Below are 19,198 nucleotides of genomic sequence, written 5' to 3'. Positions count from 1 at the left end.
ACTTGTATTAAAAAGTCTTCTTTTAAAGAAAAATAGCACCAGTTACGAAGTTACTATAATTTGAACATGAGATAATTATAGTTTTAATTGGGGAAGTGGCAGAATGAGAAGGAAAAGATAAACATGAATGAATTGACATAGTAGCAGGTAAGATGGTAATAGTAATAAATTTAAAAATAATAATAGCTAACATTTATTGAACATTCATTGTATGCTAAGCTTTGATCTAAGCACTTCACACCTATTAACAAATTCACTTAATCTTTACAATAACCCTATAAAAGTGCTATTATTCCCTCACCAGATAAAAAATTGAGACAAGAGGAAGTTAAGGAACCTCCCCAAGGTTACTAAAGTAGTTAGTCATGGAGCCAGGTTCTGAATCCAGGCAGTGTGTATTCTAGATTTATGCTCTTAATCACAACACTACACTACTTCATAAAATAAAAGATGCAAAAAGTAGCGTGAAGTTGATTTCCACAGTTGAGCCTAAGTAAAGCAATGTAGAGAACAAAGTAGAGAAACCAGGAAAAGAACCATCATAAGCCTGACCTCATCATTTTGATAGAGATATCTAGATACGAGACTAAAGTTTAGTCACTAAACTGTAAGTGAGAAGTCAAATGAGAAGCCAGTTAGAATACTTTCAGAGAAGTGATTATTAAGTTGTGGAAATTAGTAGAGAAAGGAAAATGCTGAGCTTTGGAAAAAGTCTCAAGTTGGAGAGCAAAATAAAAAAAGGGGCACCAAGGTGACTTTTGAAGGAAGTAGGGATCAGCATGGCAGTCAAACAGTAAGGACCAATGGAAGGCTATATGGTAAAGAGGAATTACCGTGTTTCCCCAAAAATAAGACCTACCCATAAAATAAGCCCTAGCAGGATTTCTAAGCATTTTTGCACAATATAAGCCCTACCCCAAAAATAAGACCTAGTGATGGGTGTGGCTACACAGCATATACACACAGCCCATGTAGGAGCGAAAGACGAGCAGCCCTTCTTATCTGCCCCATTGTGACAGCTACTATCCCAGAGGTGACTGGGAAGGTGCAGGCAGCCCCACCAACAAGGTCGGCTCCCCCTGTCAGGTGCCGGCCATCCTGTGTGTGCTGCAAGCTGAGGCTCTGAGGGGAAAATAACACATCCCCTGAAAATAAGCCCTAGTGGTCTTGAGGAAAAATAAATATAAGACCCTGTCTTATTTTCAGGGAAACACGGTAACTAGTAATTTTTCAGAGACCAATTTAAGTGGAAAGAAAGAGGCAAAACAAGAGTTAAGGAGGGAAAATATGATACATTGGAAGCAGAGCATAAAGACAATTTCCTGATTGCATTGCAAAATCAGATGACAACATTTTTAGCATGCACTTTTTTAAAGCACAGAGAAAGAAAAAGTGGTAGAGGGAGATAGCTGAAATACGGAAAAAGGAATGATCACATTCAGAGGACTAGAATATATGCAATCATGCCTTAGAGAGGCCACCTCCTCTTCTTGTCTTCTATAATGTAATAGAGGGATTAAACAAATAAATAGGCTCATTCATTCTTTCATTTGATGAATACTTAGTGGGCATTGTTATTTGCCTTTAGGGATTATAAACAAAAAGGATGTAATGGTGAATAAAATTAACACAGTTTCTGTCTTCATCGAGTTTACCATCTATTGGACAATACAGGTAATAAGGTAACTAATAATGACAGATTATACCAAGGGTTTTGAAAGAAATCAAAAGGTGCTATGACAATAAAAAAAATAATTTAATTCAGATAAGACCTGTTTGAAGCAGTGACACTCTCATTCAGATCAGAAAGATGAAGAGTCAGAATGCAAAGGTCTTCCCAAATGGGGAAACAATTTGGGAAGTCACACTGACGTAAGAAAGCTCTTGAGACAAATTTGAGGAAGTAAAGAAGCTGGAGCACAGTAAAGGAGGTGGGAAGACTGGCTTAAGACTGGTGGGAAGATTGGCGTAAAAAAAAACTGATTTTTTTTTTTTAAGTACACAGGGAAACCACTGAAAGATTTTAAGCAATGGAACATTATCCAGTTTGTGTTACATGCATATACATTTTATATATTAAAGATCCCATTTTGGCTGCTGTGTGAAGATGGATTTAAAGGGAGAAGCTAAGAAGCAAGCTATAGTAGTAGTCCAGGCATGGGCTGAGGTAATGGTAGAAAAACCAAAAGACATAAATGAGTTCTTAGATATATTTTAGATACATTCTGGACTTGGTGATGGATGTAGTTTAGGAGAGAAATGGAGAAACTAGGTTTCTGGCTTGATCACTAGGTGGATGGTGGTGCCAATTGTGGAGGTGGGTAGATAAGAACAGTTGTTGTGATGGGTTTTGGGGGTATTTTTTGGAGGAGGAAAGTGAGTTAAAACTTAGTTTTTGCCATGTTAGGTTTGAGATATTTATCAGGTACTCAAGTGGAAATGTCAAACAGTCAGGTGAACAGATACAAATCTGCAGTTAAGATTTGTCTGAGGTTAGTTACATACTTTTGGGAATTGTTGCTGTAAGTCATATGGAAATGCAGGATACTAAGGAAGAAGAGAAAGACAGCCCAAGATCAAGCACTGAGGAACTGCAACATTTAAGGATCAGGTAGAAGAAGAGCTGACAAAGATACAGAAAATGAAAGGCCAAACAAGGAAGGAAGAAAACAAGGAGGGTATGGCAGTACAAGTCAAAAGAAAATGGTTCAAAGCAATTATGTTAAATGATGCCTAGAGTCATGTCTGACTCTAACTAAAGTAGTTTCAGTTTAGCATGGGGGAAAGTAGCCACGGTGAGTGCACATGTAGTGAAGGGTGGTATGGAAGTGAAAACAGTATGTGTAGATAATTTTTGAGAAGTCTGGCTGTGAAGGGGAGCAAAGAAATGATGGAGCAGCTGGAAGAAGAAGGGAAATTCAGGAGGAATAAGATTCTAGATCAGGGGTCCTCAAACTTTTTAAACAGGGGCCCAGTTCACTGTCCCTCAGACTGTTGGAGGGCAGGACTATAGTTTAAAAAAACTATGAACAAATTCCTATGCACACTGCACATATCTTATTTTGAAGTAAAAAAACAAACGGACAAAAACACCCGCATGTGGCCCGAGGGCCATAGTTTGAGGACGCCTGTTCTAGATGGTGTCCATATGTTGATAGGAATGACCTAGCTCAGAGAAACTGAGGAGAAAGGCATATCAGATGATTCTGTTGTTCGAAAAAAATATATGGGGAGATGTGAAACATGAATTCCCCACATTTAAAAAAAATTCCAAACCATGGAATCCAAGGTTTATGATTTGGCAGGAAGATTACAAAAAGTGGTAAAAGAACAGGAAGTCAAGCTGAACCTCAAGGGAAATCCACTCTAAAAGAATTACTATAAATTTTACTAGCTATTGCAAGGTTTGAGGAAAAGGTTACTAGCAAATGGCAAATACTTGACTGAAAAATGTGTATGATTCATGTACAATCTCATCATCCCTCTTAAGCGTCTACTTTAAAATCTTATAAATTATATATAGCCAGTACAATTAAAATATCTTTAAATTACCTACCCAGCTACTGTTAGGCACTGAAGTTCAGCTGCAATTCTAATAGGATGACTTGTTGGAATTAAGTGTTTTAGAGCAATCTTCTCTTCAGGTCCTACTCGTGACTGTGCTGTGGCCAAATAAACAGAGCTGAAAGTGCCTGTAAAACAATTTATTATATTTTTCAATTATTTGATTTTTAAAAATGTTAATGAAACAATGCTACAATAGATTATAAAACTATTTTATTGGTATATAATAGGTTATATTTATTATTTATTCTTTCTTTCCAGGGGAAAAAAGAAAAGCTGTTATTATACATAACCACAGTCTTAGTATTTAAAGAAGTGATATATTTTTCAATAATAGTAATGAAAACCAAGATTACACAAGGAAAACAGAAGGAAAATAAAACTTATAAAAATAATAAAGTATATTCCCAAAGTACCTTCTCCAATTTTGTCCTTAATCTTAAACAAATTACCAAGCTGTGGTACAGCTTCATAAAGCTTCTCAATATCTTTCTTAATGCCTATCAGGGAAACAAGAATTTATAATTATCAATGAGAGTATATTTTATAGTTTCCTAAATAAAAAAACCTCAATGAAATAAATTCTAAAACATGAGTAATTAATTACAAATAAAAGTGTAATATATCTTAAAATGACAATTAAAATTCAATCAAGTTGCTGTAATTCACACACACCACTTGAACTAACAGACAAAAATGACAGTCCCAGAATTACACACAGCAAATTTCTACCACACTGGAATTACATACTAATAGATTCATTGTTTTGCACAGACTACAACACAATGAAGAACGTAAATTTAAAAATAACTAAATATTTTGTGCTGTGATCATTAGATGACATGATAAGGACATAGTGCCCTTGAAAACTATTTCCTTCCCACAAACATATAAAATCTTACAGGCTTGGAAAAGTTTTACTACTATGTAATATTCATAGTATACTGTCAGAGAGGAAGCCTACTAAACCTCTTAGGCATGTTAAAAATAATTTAAAAATTTGTCCTGGCCGGGCGTGGTGTCTCACGTCTGTAATCCTAGCACTCTGGGAGGCTAAGGCGGGAGGATGGCTCAAGGTCAGGAGTTTGAGATCAGCTGGAGCAAGAGCCAGACCCCATCTCTAAGAAAAATAGAAAGAAATTAGCTGGACAACTAAAAATATATATAGAAAAAATTAGCCGGGCATGGTGGCACATTCCTGTAGACCTAGCTACTTGGGAGGCTGAGGCAGAAAGATTGCTTAAGCCAGGAGTTTGGTTGCTGTGAGTGAGGCCAACACCACAGCACTCTAGCCCAGGCAATAGAGTGAGACTCTGTCTCCAAAAAAAAAAACTGTCTCAATTACTAGTACCCTCTAACCTTGATAGCAGATAAATTGCTACTTTTAAATAAATAAATATAAGCTTTTTATGAAAACATACCGTGTTTCCCCGAAAATAAGACAGGGTCTTATATTTATTTTTTCTCAAGAAGACACCCTAGGGCTTATTTTCAGGGGATGTGTTATTTTCCCCTCAAAGCCTCAGCTTGCTGCATGCACAGGATGGCCAGGACCTGACAGGGGGAGCCAACCTTGTTGGTGGGGCTACCCACACCTTTCCAGTCATCTCTGGGATAGTAGCTGTCACAATAGGGCAGATGAGAAGGGCTGCTCTTCTCTACTGCTCCATGATGAAATGCATGGGTTGTACGAATACACTGCGTAGCCACACCCATCACTAGGTCTTATTTTTGGGGTAGGGCTTATATTGTGCAAATGCTTAGAAATCCTGCTAGGGCTTATTTTATGGGTAGGTCCTATTTTCGGGGAAACATGGTACATGGCTAAAATAAGGGGAGGCAATAACACAAAATCCAATAAACTACTGAATACAAAAGAGTACTACATAAAAGTCTTCAGATTTTATTACAATATGTAGGCCAAGCATCAGCTACTTTAAATTATTATAATATTCTCCACAGCACAGCAGAGAGACATTTTTCAAATGTTTAAGACATTTTCAAAGCACTCTCACATCCATTATCTTTTCAGATTGTCACAACAGTACTGTGATATTGGCAGAATAGAAATTATTATCTTGATTTTTCAGGGAGGTTAAATAATTTGCCTAATTTCACAGAGGTACTGCCGATGTCTATAGAACTCATTCACTTAACAAACACTTTTTAAAAATGCTCAGCAATGGGCATATAAAAAATGAATAAATTTGTTGTAGCCACTGGGAGCTTAGGTCTAGCAGAGACAGATGTTATTACATGCAATACAAGGTGATAACTTTAATAAAGGAATGCATATATTATTAGGTTGGGGTGGGGGGAGATGAACACTTCCAAAGGTGCCAGAAAGCCTTCAGGGTTTAAGGGACAGCTAAGCTGTGTTCTGAAGCATTCACCAAATAGCAAAAATGTAAAAAGACATTTTAGAAAGAAGGAACTGTGATGTAAAGACATGGAAAAGGAAAAAGGCATGGATGATGGGGGGTGAGGAGAGGGCAGAGAGATAATGAAATACAATGTGGCTGAGGAGGAGAAAAGTAGAGAATGCAAATAAAAGCCATGAAAAGTTTTTTTTTTTTTGAGACAGAGTCTCACTCTGTAGCCTGGGCTAGAGTGCCATGGCGTCAGCCTAGCTCACAGCAACCTCAAACTCCTGGGCTCAAGCAATCCTTCTGCCTCAGCCTCCCAAGTAGCTGGGACTACAGGCATGTGCCACCATGTCCAGCTAATTTTTTTTTACATATTGTTAGTTGGCCAATTAATTTCTATTTTTTTTTTTTTTTCAAGGATTCAAGGAATGAAAATTTCTATTTTTTTAGTAGAGATGGGTCTCACTCTTGCTCAGGCTGGTTTCAAACTCATGACCTTGAGTGATTCACCGCCTCGGCCTCCCAGAGTGCTAGGATTACAGGTGTGAGCCACTGCACCTGGCCCATAGAAAGTTTTTAAACAGGGAAAAGGACAAATGGAGAATGGACTTGAAGGGTAAGAGAAACATGAAGAGCTAGCGACCAAATAAGAGGCCAGGAAGATCTATTACAGTGTTTTTTCCATTATATCAACCCATCTAAGGAAATGGGAAGAACTTCTAACTTAAATCACCCTCACCTTCCCATCTGTTTCACAGGTGGACTATGAACCTTCATGATTGGCTTTTTTTTTTTTTTTTTTTTTTTTTGAGACAGGGTCTTGCTCTGTCACCAGGGCTAGAACATACCAGCATGATCATAGTTCACTGCAACCTCAAAGTCCTGGACTTAAGTGATCCTCTTGGCTCAGCCTCCAGAGTAGCTAGGACTACAGATGCCTGCTACCATGCTTGACTAATTTTTTATTTTCCATAGAGAAGTGGGTCTCACTATGTTGCCCAGGCTGGTCTCTAACTCCTAGCCTCAAGTGATTCTCCGGCCTAGGACTCACAAAACTAGGATTACAGGTGTAAGCCACTACCCCAGGTCTTCATAGATTTCAATTCAAGAGGCAATATAACATAGCAGTTATGTGTTCCAATTTGCAGATTGGCAAGGGGAGGTTAGAATCTTGGCTCCACTATTCACCAGCCAGTATGACTTTCCTGCAGCATATAGCTTATCTCTGTGAATCTTATTTTCTCCACCTACAGAAAAGGGATAATAACAGCACCCATGCCATTTAGATACTGTGAGGATTAAATGAAATAATATATAAGTAAAGAATACAACACTATCCCAGGCACATAGTAAATATTAAATAAATGACAGTGGTAACTCTTATTGTTGTAGTTACTGTTATTAACAGTATTTCTTTAGGGTTTTTACTCTCATCAGTTCTCTGCCTAAAATGCTCTTTCCTATAACTTCATGGGTTTGCTCAACTGTCATAGCCCCTCTGACATTCTACTTAAATTAGCATTCTTTCTATTGTTTATTGTCTTCAGAGGACTTATCCACTATAAAATTATCGTGTTTACTTATTTGTTCACTGTCTGCCCTCTTCCACTAGAATATAAACTCCATCAATACAGGTTTCCTGTCTATATAATTCACCATGATATATTATACTTAGCTCCTAGTTAGAACAGTGCCTGGAACATTTATTGAATAAATAATTACTATTATAATGAACATCCAGAAGATAACTGGAGAAAAAAAAGCAAAAATTTAGAAGTCACAACGGAATGAAGTAAAAGACAATTATCAGCTACCTCACTATCAGCTATGAGACTACTTCACTCTAGAAGCCAAAACCAAGGCCTGCAGGGAAAAAGCTGGCTTTCTAGCAGCCTACAATTGCCATAGTCAATTATAATCTTTCCTAATGAGTGTTAATTCCAAACAGCTTCAAATTCCACAGTGTCACAAGGAAGACACCATGAAAGGGTAGTAAAATTGTATGTTCAATCTGATATTACACTTCTTTGTCTATAAGACAATTTTAACTCTGGAATTGGGATGCACGTTACAATTGTTGTTACCCAGCATCAGAACTTACAGAATAGGTGTCAGTGACTTGAAGAAAAATCAGAGAAGCATTCGTTTAACCCTTAAGAGCCAAATGGTTGTATGGAGGAGCAGTGGAGGTGATGAAGCATGTAGGCTAGCTCCACATACTTGGGCTCTTCTTAATAGTCCATTAACAATGGCTTTTTATTTTTTATTGGATTCCTCAAAGAAATACTGCATCACTAATGTATTCAAAGGGAAAACAGGATATCAATGAATCTAAGTGCAAAAAGTGATTCTAAAGAGACAGACCCGAAATGTTTATTTTCCTTTTTATTTACATACCAGAGATATATAATTATTTGTCTAATTAGGTCTTAAGTAATTCTTTCAGTAAATATAAAACAAAACAAATTCTAGGTGATAAGAAAGCACTATGTCATACTGTAACTGGTATTTCTGAAAAGTACATAAAATAATGGTTCATCTTATAATCAATGGAGTTTAGATATGATGAAATATTTTAAAAACCCTGTTTACAGTTGTTTTATTACTAATTGCATTCAATTGTTTGTGTGCATATTTTGTTTTGTGTATGTGATTAATAATACTGAAAGCTTTGTAGTAGGATGATATAGTTATGCTGTCCATTAGCTTCATGTAGCTATTTAAACAAATTAAAATTAAAAATCATTTTCCTAAGTTACACTAGCCATATGTGACAGTATACAAACATTTCCATTATCACAGAATGTTTTATTGGACAGCACTAATATAGAAGGACCCTAGAATCTAAAGATCTGGATTCAACTCCTGTCATAAACTACCAATTTCTTAACTTGTAAAACAAAGGGGTTGGATCAGACAAACTTTACCTTCCAACTAGAAGTCTATGGTTTTCCTATGAGCTCCACACTTTGGACTTTATCTCTGCATAAGCATGAGGTAGCAGTTAGTAGCAGAGATACTGGTTAATTGTTAGAAATCACCAGAAAGAAAATATATGTAATGAGAAAACTCTGTAATGTACAAGCCATGTGAATGACTATGTAAGCATAATGTGCTTCCACACCACTACTCATGTCCTATGTACTTAGCCATCTTTAAAAAATTCAAAATATGTTTAAGGTTTCCTGTCAATACAGAACAACTTTGATATTTTTAAACAACAGTAAAATTTCCTAAAACCAAAGTGAATGCAATATCCTCAATTTCTAAAGTGGGAAATGAGAGCAGAGAGTAGAAAAGAGCATTCATGTCACAAGTTGGACAACTGTGTTAAAGATAGAAACAAATGAATACACACTTTGAGGACTGGAGGAAGATCCTGAAAAGTCCATACCATGCTAAAAATTTATTTAAATGCCCATATTTTACACATGAGGGTCTAGGCTTCTATTTTGAAATTTTAAGTAAATTTTATTTTCTGCTACATAATATATGTTAAAGTTGGCTTTAATATAGCAAAAGCCTCCTTAACTACATTCCCTGCTTTTGTCCTTCTGGCCCACCGTCTACTTGCAACACAGCAGTCAGAGTTATCTTGTTAAAACTAAGGTACCATGTCATCATTTTGTTCAAACCCTCTAATGGTTTCACATTTCATTCCATATAAAAGCCAAAGAACACTCCTTCTCTTTACAATCTCTCTTTGACTTTACTGCAATTACCCCTTCCCCCCCCCCCATTCTAGCTACAATGACCTTGCTATTCCAGAATGGTAGGCACTCTCTCACCTCAGGGCCTTTGTACTTGCTGTTTCCTCTGCCTAAAGTGCTCTTCCCCAAATATCTGCCTAGCTCACTCCTTCACCACCTAGAAGTCTTAGCTCAAATGTTAATTCACTGAAGTCTTCTGACCAACTACACTTATTAAAATCAATCTCCTTCCCATCTCCCTTTCCCTTCTATATCATCTTCACAACAGTAATCACTTTTGAACATAGTATTTCTTTTGTTTATTGTCTCTTTCAACTAGCTCGAGGGTGTTGATTTCTGTTTTATGAATTGATTTATTTCTAGCACCTAGAAAAGTATGTGCACATAAGAGATGCTTAATAATTGTTCATCATATAAATCAAATGTTTTCAATATCATACTATGGAGTAAAACGGACACTCCGGGAATACAGTCATATTTATTCCAGGGCTTCATGTACTCTTTGATTTACATCTCCTATAACTAGGGGATCATAAAATTTAGTTCAAACTGGTACACTCTTGAGAGTGAAAGGGAGTACCAATAATTACATTATAACAACAGATGTAAACTGGATCTGTCCTAGTCAAACCAAGATGGTACCTATAACCCCATTTTAAAAGCATGGGCTAAGGGCATCCATGTAAACACACAGAAAGCAAGCCTTCCCATACAGATCAACACTGTGGAGAAGACATTCAGTATATATTAATAACTAGTTTGTACTTCATTCTTTCACTGAACAGATCTTTCTCACTTACTAAACTTGGCATATATTAGATACTCTAAAAAAAAGCCTTCTGAAACAATGAAAGAATAAACATTTGACCAATATTATGCCAGATAGTTTGTGCACTGCAGTATTTTCTTAATAGGAAAAAATGGAAAATGATCTAAAGGTCCAACAATAAAAAGTAATTAAATTACAGCATACTATATAATGAAACTTAAATCAAGTTATAGAAAATCAAGTTGTAGAAAAACTACATGAGAAATGTTCAAGATATATATTAAGCAAAAAATGGAGATTAGAAATAAGTGAAGATCTGGATTTCATTTTTTAAAAATGTATCTATGCATAGGAAGACTAAAGAAATATAACAAAATGTTAACAGTGGCAATATTTGAATAATGGGAAAATATTTTATTTTGGCTTTCTATACTTCCTAAATTTTCTTCAATAAGCATGTATAATTTTTATTAGAAAAAATGTTATAAAAATCTGATGAATATCTCAAAACAAAATGCCAGGCTATTCATCCACTAAGTATTTTACTTTATATTGTAACATTAAATCATTCATTCAAATATTTTCAAGTACCTACTATGTGCTAGACACTGTTAGGTTCTGGGAATGTAAAGATATATAAAAAAACATAACTACAATAAGGAGTAAAGCTGGTGAGGTCCAGGCAAATCACTGTCTCATGGTCTAATTTGATTGACTTTCCCAATTAGATCAAAAGACAGTGATGTGCCTGGACCTCATCAGCTTTACTCCTTACTGACGTAATGTTTTTTATATAACGTTAGTTTTTATTAAGAGTCATATAAAAAAAGAATTATATGAGTAAAGTTTCAGCATGTTTTATAAATTATCATAGACATCATTTATAATGTCCAATGTTCTGTTACATAAAGGCTATAATACTTTTGAAATTTGGAATAAAATTCACTCCACTCTTAATTTCTCAGCAGCTTTTTCAGAATATTAGAATAGTACCATTCTCCTGAACATAATCCTAGAACCAAATCAGAGTCATCTATTCATATCCCACTTAAGGCACAAATACGTCAGAAACTATAAGAGATACTACCTTCAAGGAGCTTATACTATAAACTGAAGAGTCAAAACACACAGTGCTATACAATACAAGAATAATGCAATGACTGTGTTATTGTATTATGTGTCTAAAGACTAGTAAGGGAAAGCTACACTGTGAAAACCAGGTAATTGTAAGAAAAAAATGGAAGGGAAAAGGAACCAGCATCCATGTAACTGGATGAAAGTGGCATTTTAAGATTCTTCTATTCTGGCCGGGGGCAGTAATCCTAGCTCTCTGGGAGGCCGAGGCGGGCGGATTGCTCAAGGTCAGGAGTTCAAAACCAGCCTGAGCAAGAGGGAGACCCGTCTCTACTATAAATAGAAAGAAATTAATTGGCCAACTATATATAAAAAATTAGCCAGGCATGGTGGTGCATGCCTGTAGTCCCAGCTACTCGGGAGGCTGAGGCAGAAGGATCGCTTGAGCCCAGGAGTTTGAGGTTGCTGTGAGCTAGGCTGACACCACGGCACTCACTCTAGCCTAGACAACAAAGCGAGACTCTGTCTCAAAAAAAAAAAAAAAAAAAAAAAAAGATTCTTCTATTCTAGCTGTTCTTTGGAAGAGTAAATTTAAAAAAAGATTATTCTAATAGCAGTGTACAGATAAACTGGAGGATGGAAAAGAAGTGAAAGTCAGCAGTTTAGGTAAGAAACTTCGTAATTCAGGAACAAAGTGTAGGAAAATGAATTAATGTGGCAGAAAATGGGAATGGAAAGAAGATGCAAAGCCATCCATATTAAGAGGAAGATAAAGTTTGTTGACTGGATATACTGAGCAAATAAAAAGCATGCTGAAGATAACTCTAAAGTTTTAAGTATAGATAACTGGGATAACAGTGGCTTTCATCAAAGTAAAAGTATGTGATGCCTTATTTTTCTAGGATGAGGTTAAAGTATTTTGTAGTGTATAAACTACATATTGTGGACGACAGTTCAAAATTAATATCTTTTGGACAAGCACAAAATTCACTTAAGACAAAGATGGAGAAGAAGATTTAGCTACTTTTTAGGGGGAAAAACAGTCAACTGGAACTATTCTATTTAACAAACATTAAGTGCCTACTAAGTCCCAGGTCCTGTGCTAAAGCAGGAATGAGGATACACATTTTAGTGTACAAGAGCAGGTATTGTTTGCCCCTCTCCTCCTCACCTCAAACAACACCTCATGATGTACACTGAAATATGGTGCTTTATTATTGCTACAAACATTTCATTTATTTTTGTCAGTGAATTCTGCTTTTGAATACTTAAGTAAAGATTCCTCCAGGGTCCACTTGTAAATCCAAGTTTAATGGTAAGTAAAGAGAAGAACATAAGTCTAGAAGAAGACATATTCTAGGGTGGGCATCAAACGTTTGTGTTCTTACACAGTCATTAATATTTTTGCCTTAGCAACTTCACCTGTACAGCGAAGGTTGAATTATGATCCTACTAAATGCAATTCAATCCTAAATCTAGATCTTAGGAAGCTTTGTAAAATGCTTCTTCTATATAAACATACAACTCACTTTGTTGCCTGTACATCTCTGAAACCGTACATCTTTGGAATCAAACACATACCTGGAAGTTTAAAATTCGGCTCGTATTTTTTTACAGAACCATCAGCCTGAAATCGGTCACCCGGGGGAGAAAAAGCCATTGGCTCATCCATCGGAATTCCCAAAGACGCCCGGGATGCAAAATAAAGGGTCACATCCACAGCGGGAGCAAAGCAGCTGTGAAAATGATAACACTGGAGAAGTTAAGTTTAGATCATTTACTCAACCAAGCACTAAAAGATGCCACTGCCCTCAAAGGGGCAAACATTTTAAAATGCACCATGTGTCTAAAAGCCCAAAGGAAGGAAAATTGTAGTCCTTTCTAAGGAATTTCATTTACTTTTCTTTCACCTTCTAGAAATACCAGGCCAAAGGGAGAATCTCCAGTTGAGGGAGCCTCCTCAGCAGCCGGCGGCGCTGGGAAGTGGGGTTGGGGGCTGCTGCTGCGAACCGGCCTGCTGGACGGTGTGGGGTAGGAGGCAGTTTGACCTGAGGAAAAGTGCCGAGAGAGGAAATCGTTTGACCACTGAAAGGGAGCGCCAGGAAGCTTGCCCAAGGCCCCACCCAAGTTACTGGAGAACTGACATGACACTGGCCACGAGCGCCCGGCAAAAAAGAAGAGGGAATGAATGGGAACCATTCCGGGAGCGCGGGCCGCGAGCTCGGCAGGGAAGGACCTTCTTCCTCAGACCGCGACCCAACCGGATGCTTACTGCGCAGGCGCGCCACTTTCCCGCCGCAGGTCGGAGGGACTGAAGGGGGCAGGGGACGGAACTGCACTGCGACAAAACTGAAGTCACGATCCAGAATTCGCTTCTAATCCCTCACAATCCCGCGCCATGGAACAAACCGTCGGAAACTCACGGTTTATGAGAGTACGACTTCTGTGGCTCCCCAGATGCCTGGGTCGCCGCCTCCAAGAGTTCCCCACCTAGAGAGTCCACCAAGTGCGCCTGCGCAACTCTTCCCGCCGCGCCGGTTCTAGTTGCTCATGCGCATTACAAAGCCCTCGGCGACGCGACTCCACCACTGAGCGCTTGCGCAAGAGCGTTGGGTTTTTTTCCCGAGGCCTTGGCGAACTAAATGAACGGTTACAGAAATAAAGCTTTGGGATAATCCTTTCTTAAAAAATACGGTGAACCTTAAGGTTACGGGCCCAACGCTCTTTTCAGGAAAGACTATTTTCAGGAAAGACTTTCCGGAAAATCTCAGATCCTGGAGTTGTGACACATCCCCACACACTGTGGCCACACAAGACATTGGGCACTCTATGGATAAAAGATAGTCACTTTCTTGATTTTTTTCTTACTTTTTGTTGAGTGCCCTACTTCTCCATTAAAAATAAACAAAAATTGCTGATTGCTGATAGTTTACGGCTGCGTTAGAAGTGAGCACAGTGGAAGGCAGGCACATATTGTATAGTATTTATTGAGCCCTTAGCTAAGAGGTAGGCAGATTTCTAGGAGCTGCTCTTACAGCGGGACAAACGCCATCCCTCTATTAAGCTAAATTCCAGTGAGGTATTGACAATAAATGAATAAATGAACAATATTCCTTTAAATTTTGATTGGTACTCTGAAGGAAACATTATAAAATGAAAGAATGTGATAGTGACCAGGCAAGCAGCATCTTGATGAGATGATCAGGGAAGGCCCCTCAGAGAAGAGACCCGCATGAAAAGCTGATAAGGAGAGAGGCCATAGGTCAGGCAAAGGACAGAGCAAGTGCAAAGATAGGGGGAGCTTGGTATGTCTGAGGGGGGAAAAGGCCAGCGCTGGTGAAGCATAGTGAGTGGGGGGAATATAGTTGAGATGAGGGTGAAAAGTTAGGCTGAAGCCAGGCCATATACGGCTTTGAAAGCCAGGGTAAGAAGGTTGGCTTTTATTCTAAGTACAATGGGAAGCTATTTGAAAGTTTTAAAGCAGGGGAGTGATATGATCTGATAAGAGAATGGATTGTAGAGGGGCAAAAGTGGAAGGAGAAGAAAATAGAAGACTACTTTGTATTTAAGAGAGAGAAAATAGTGGTTTGAACCAGAACTACGGTAGAAGAAAAAAGACGTGGAATTTAGTGATTGGCTGTGGAAGATGAGGAAAATGGCATCATCATGGTGAATCCCAGGTTTTGGGGTGAGAACGTCTGTGGATGCTGGTGCCACATAGAAGGGAAGGCTGTAAAGTAAAGGTTTTTGGTTGGGTAAGGTGGGAGGAGAGTAAATCAAGAGTTCCAGTGTGGATACTGAGAAGAGAAAAGTAGACTATGACATCTAGGAAATGGCCTGGTACTACAAGGTTGGCTTGGTATTACTTCAGCCTACCCTGGCAATCACAGCTGGGCGTTGGTGTTCTTCTTTTAAACATAACAATTTTAGAGAACAGCAACATCAGACAAGGCCACTCTATGACCATGATGGATCAAGACAAAAATAAGGTCACTCTGTAATTTTGTCTGAACACAGACAAAATGTAAACATTATTCAAGCCACGAAAATGACCAAACATCTCCCTATCCTGGCTAACATGAGTGCCTGCTGCTTCTTTACCAATTATAATTTTAGTCTCAGTCTAGTCTTCTTCCTTCTAGATAATTCTTATTAAAACGCCCAATTATAGAATTATCCCTACTTCTTTACAGCTTCTAATCCAGACCAAAATCCTTCTTTCCTGAACCCTTCTATAAATCACCTAACACAGGCTCAAATTCTACAAGTCCTTTCTAATGCATTCTTGCTGAAATGCCCCATTATTCCCCATGGTGTATATTCTCATTTACTGAAACAAGTAATAAACCCAACTTGTTCAGCTATGGTTATGTTCCTGATGTTCTTTGTCTGGAGGGCATTGACAATAATCAAGTCCAAGATGCCTATTAGATAAGCAAGTGATGATGTCAAGTAAACAGATGAATATATTGATCTGGAATATAGTTTAGGCTGAAGATATAAATTTGAAAGTCATGAATTTATAGAATTTGTAGATGAAATTTAGTCTTGAACTACATGATATCATTTTGTTGTTGTTGTTGTTTGCTTTTTATTTTTGTTTTTGTTTTTGAGATGAGGTCTTGCTATATTGCCCAGGCTAGTCACAAATTCCTGGGCTCAAGCAATCCTCCTGCCTCAGCCTCCCAAGTAATATTATCTAAACAAAGATTGTAGGCCTGGTGTGGTGGCTCATGCCTGTACTCCTAGCAGTCTTGGAGGCCAAGGCAGGAGGATCGTTTGAGCTCAGGAATTCTAGACCAGCCTGAGCAAGAGCAAGACCCTGTCTCTACTAAAAAAATTGAAATAAATTAGCTGGATAATAAAAATATAGAGAAAAAATTAGCTGGGCATGGTGGCACATGCCTATAATCCCAGCTACTTGGGAGGCTGAGGCAGAAGCATTGCTCGAGCTCAGGAGTTGAGGTTGCTGTGAGCTAGGCTGATGCCATAACACTCTAGTCTGGGCAACAGAGTGAGATTCTGTCTCAAAAAAAAAAAAAAAGATTGTAAATAGAGAACTGGGCTATGATAATTTCCAACATTGCAAAGTTGAGCAGAGGAGGAGGAAGAGCCAGCAAGAGAAGGAGTAGCCTGGGAGGTAAGAAGGCGATGTCATAAAACTCAAGAGAAGAAGGTTTTACAGACAGAGGGGAGTGGTCAGCTATGGCAAATGCTACATGGAAGTCAAGTAGTGAGGACACAGAATTGACCAGAGAGAATCATTAGAACTTCTGGCAAGAGTAGTTTTAGAAATATAATGAGGCAGAAAGACTATATTGAAGAACAAAAGATCTACAAGTGGAGACCGCTCTTGAGGTTTTGTTTATTTTCTAATTTGGTTGGTTTCTTATCTTTGGGAAGAGGGGTAAGGGGAGGAATAGAATGGCAGCTAGAGTGTTCTATGGTCCCAAACTATGTCAGAGGAAATACAATGAGTATGTCAAATAACAGTTTTGACTTCTCCATCTTCAAAGGTAAGAGATAGAGAATGGAGAGGGGACAGAGTAAGCAAAGAAAGAGAAAGTAGAAGAAGAAAAGGGAGGCCAGGCATGGTGACTCACACCTGTAATATCAGCACTTTGGGGGGCTGAGACAGGAGGATTGCTTGAGCCAACATGTTCAAGACCAGTCTGAACAATATAGTGAGACCCTGTCTCTACCAAAAATTAGCCAGGTATGGTGGCACACACCTGTAGTCCCAGCTACTCAGAAGGCTGAGGCAGGAGGATGGCTTGAGACCAGGAGTTTGAAGCTCCAGTTGGCTATGATCATGCCACTTCACTCCAGCTTGGGCAACAGAGCAAGACCCTGTCTCTTAAAAAAAGGAAATGAAAAGAGAATTAACATGTGCAAAGAAGACTATGCTGCTTTAATCTTAGATTAGTCTAGATTTCTGTAGGGAAGGGATAACGGAGATGGGGGAGAGCATGGGAGCCTTCACTTCAAACAGGGATGAAGACAGAGGTTGGTAAGTCCTGTCTCTGGATAGGGAAGTGAAAAACTTAAGAGGAGAATGACTGGACAGTGCTTATGGGAAGATTGGCTCTCAGGAGCAAAGGACCAGGTGGACTGAACAATGAGCACCTCATTATTAACAAGTGTCCTCCCCACGCTTTTGGTGCCGCACAAGACACCTCCTTGGACCTCTGCAGGATCTGGGCAAGAGATGGAGGGGAGGTAGATAATGAATTTCCTACAACCTCAGCATAATGGTGGCTCAGAGGTAAGTTAAATAGATTCAGATAATGAAATTTGTCATTTTTTTGAATAGTTGAATTGGACAGTCAGAACTTGTCAGGACAGTAGATGAGTAGGGACTTTTAATTCTAGTCTTTATGTCCCAAAACCTATGTATTTTCTGTTGAGGAAGGGAGAAAGTTACAGGACAATTAGCTATTCTCTACCTGAGCTGGGGCCCAGGTACTATATATAATATCAAATCCTTCTATTTATCTAGTTATTTTAAAATCCCTACCTTGTTCTGAAGTAGTTGTCAGCAAAACTCTTCTCACTCCTTGACACACAACGTTCTCAAAACCTTTTACTCCTGATTGCTAAGTAAAGCAGAAATGTTCATTTGACAAATAAAGATTAATTTAGGGCTGTCCTCCAAGGTGACTAAGAGTGACTTCCAGTGTCACAGTCACACAGTCCTGGGTAAAAGAATAAACTTATTGGGGAAAGTTATTAACTAAGGATTAGCAAGAGAAGCCATGGACCTGTTTTTGCCAGTGAAGTTGTAGGAGGGTCTGTGTTAGGCAAAAGGATGCTGCCCTCCTATTGTTCTCCTTACTTATAAGGAACACACTAACAATCTTATTATGGAGTTCAAACTACTTAGACACCAGAGAGTCTACGTTTAGATGCCAAGTGATGATGAGTTGTCTGGGAAAACCACATGTCCAGCAACTGGAGACCTTGGGGCCTGTGGAAATTGGAGGTGGGTGTAGTCTCTCACTTTAGGAGAAATGGAAAGTCCCTGGTCAGTTGTACAGCCAACTCAGAATAAGTTCCCAACACAACTTTCAAATAATTCTGCTTATCTGCTTATCTCTCTCTCCATGGAAGTACCTGCTAAAGGACCTTCTTCCACCCAACAAAAAGAAAGATAGAAACATCTAATGTACAAAAGGAAAAGTTACTGGAAGTTTTATCCACTTCTCCCTTTTTTAACTCCCCTATTAAGCTGAAACAAATAACTGAAGCATTCTCTTAGAAACTCCTCAAAGGTAGGCAACCTAGGATAAAGATAAAGCAAATACATAGCTTTTGAATATGAATAGTAATTTTCTTTCAGGCAATAGTCTAGTAAATAAAAAAATTCCCAGGTCATAAAAGAAAATCCTAGCCATTCACTGTAAAATAGACATAGGACAAAACACTTAGAATTTCATGGGGAAATTTTCTTAATTCAAAAATAAAGTTATAAATCATATAAAAAATCAAAGCCAGGCACAGTCGTGCTCACCTGTAGTCCCAGCTGCTCATAAGGCTGAGGCATGAAGTTTGCTTGAGCCCAGGAGTTTGAGGCCAGCCTAGACAACATTTCAAAATATATATATATTAGAACTAATGAAATGGTTCAGCAAAGTTGTTGGCTTAAAAAAAAATTTAAAAATCAGAGAACTATGAGTCAATTTTGAAACTGCAGTGGAACAGCAAGGACTTTTAAA

At 38.2% G+C, this 19,198-nt stretch overlaps 1 protein-coding gene across 2 annotated transcripts in view; it reads right to left on the bottom strand.

Annotated features, from left to right (window-relative positions):
* Positions 1-14,004, bottom strand: part of CDC7 (cell division cycle 7) — a 32,800-nt gene extending 18,796 nt beyond the window's left edge. Inside the window, exons 1-4 of one of the 2 annotated variants that reach the window (XM_012790893.3) lie at positions 13,907-14,004; positions 13,065-13,219; positions 3,981-4,064; positions 3,557-3,692 (exon numbers count right to left, since the gene is read on the bottom strand). In XM_012790893.3, the coding sequence (XP_012646347.3) occupies positions 3,557-3,692; positions 3,981-4,064; positions 13,065-13,155 (311 nt within the window). In that variant the 5' untranslated portion in view covers positions 13,156-13,219; positions 13,907-14,004. Of the gene's footprint in view, positions 1-3,556; positions 3,693-3,980; positions 4,065-13,064; positions 13,220-13,755 lie in introns of both variants that reach the window. The other variant, XM_075999808.1, reaches the window with a different exon arrangement.
* Between the last annotated feature and the right edge of the window lie 5,194 nt (positions 14,005-19,198).

The sequence above is a fragment of the Microcebus murinus genome, chromosome 2 (assembly GCF_040939455.1).
Source record: "Microcebus murinus isolate Inina chromosome 2, M.murinus_Inina_mat1.0, whole genome shotgun sequence".
Taxonomy (NCBI): domain Eukaryota; kingdom Metazoa; phylum Chordata; class Mammalia; order Primates; family Cheirogaleidae; genus Microcebus; species Microcebus murinus.
This window is presented reverse-complemented; position numbering and strand designations above follow the sequence as displayed.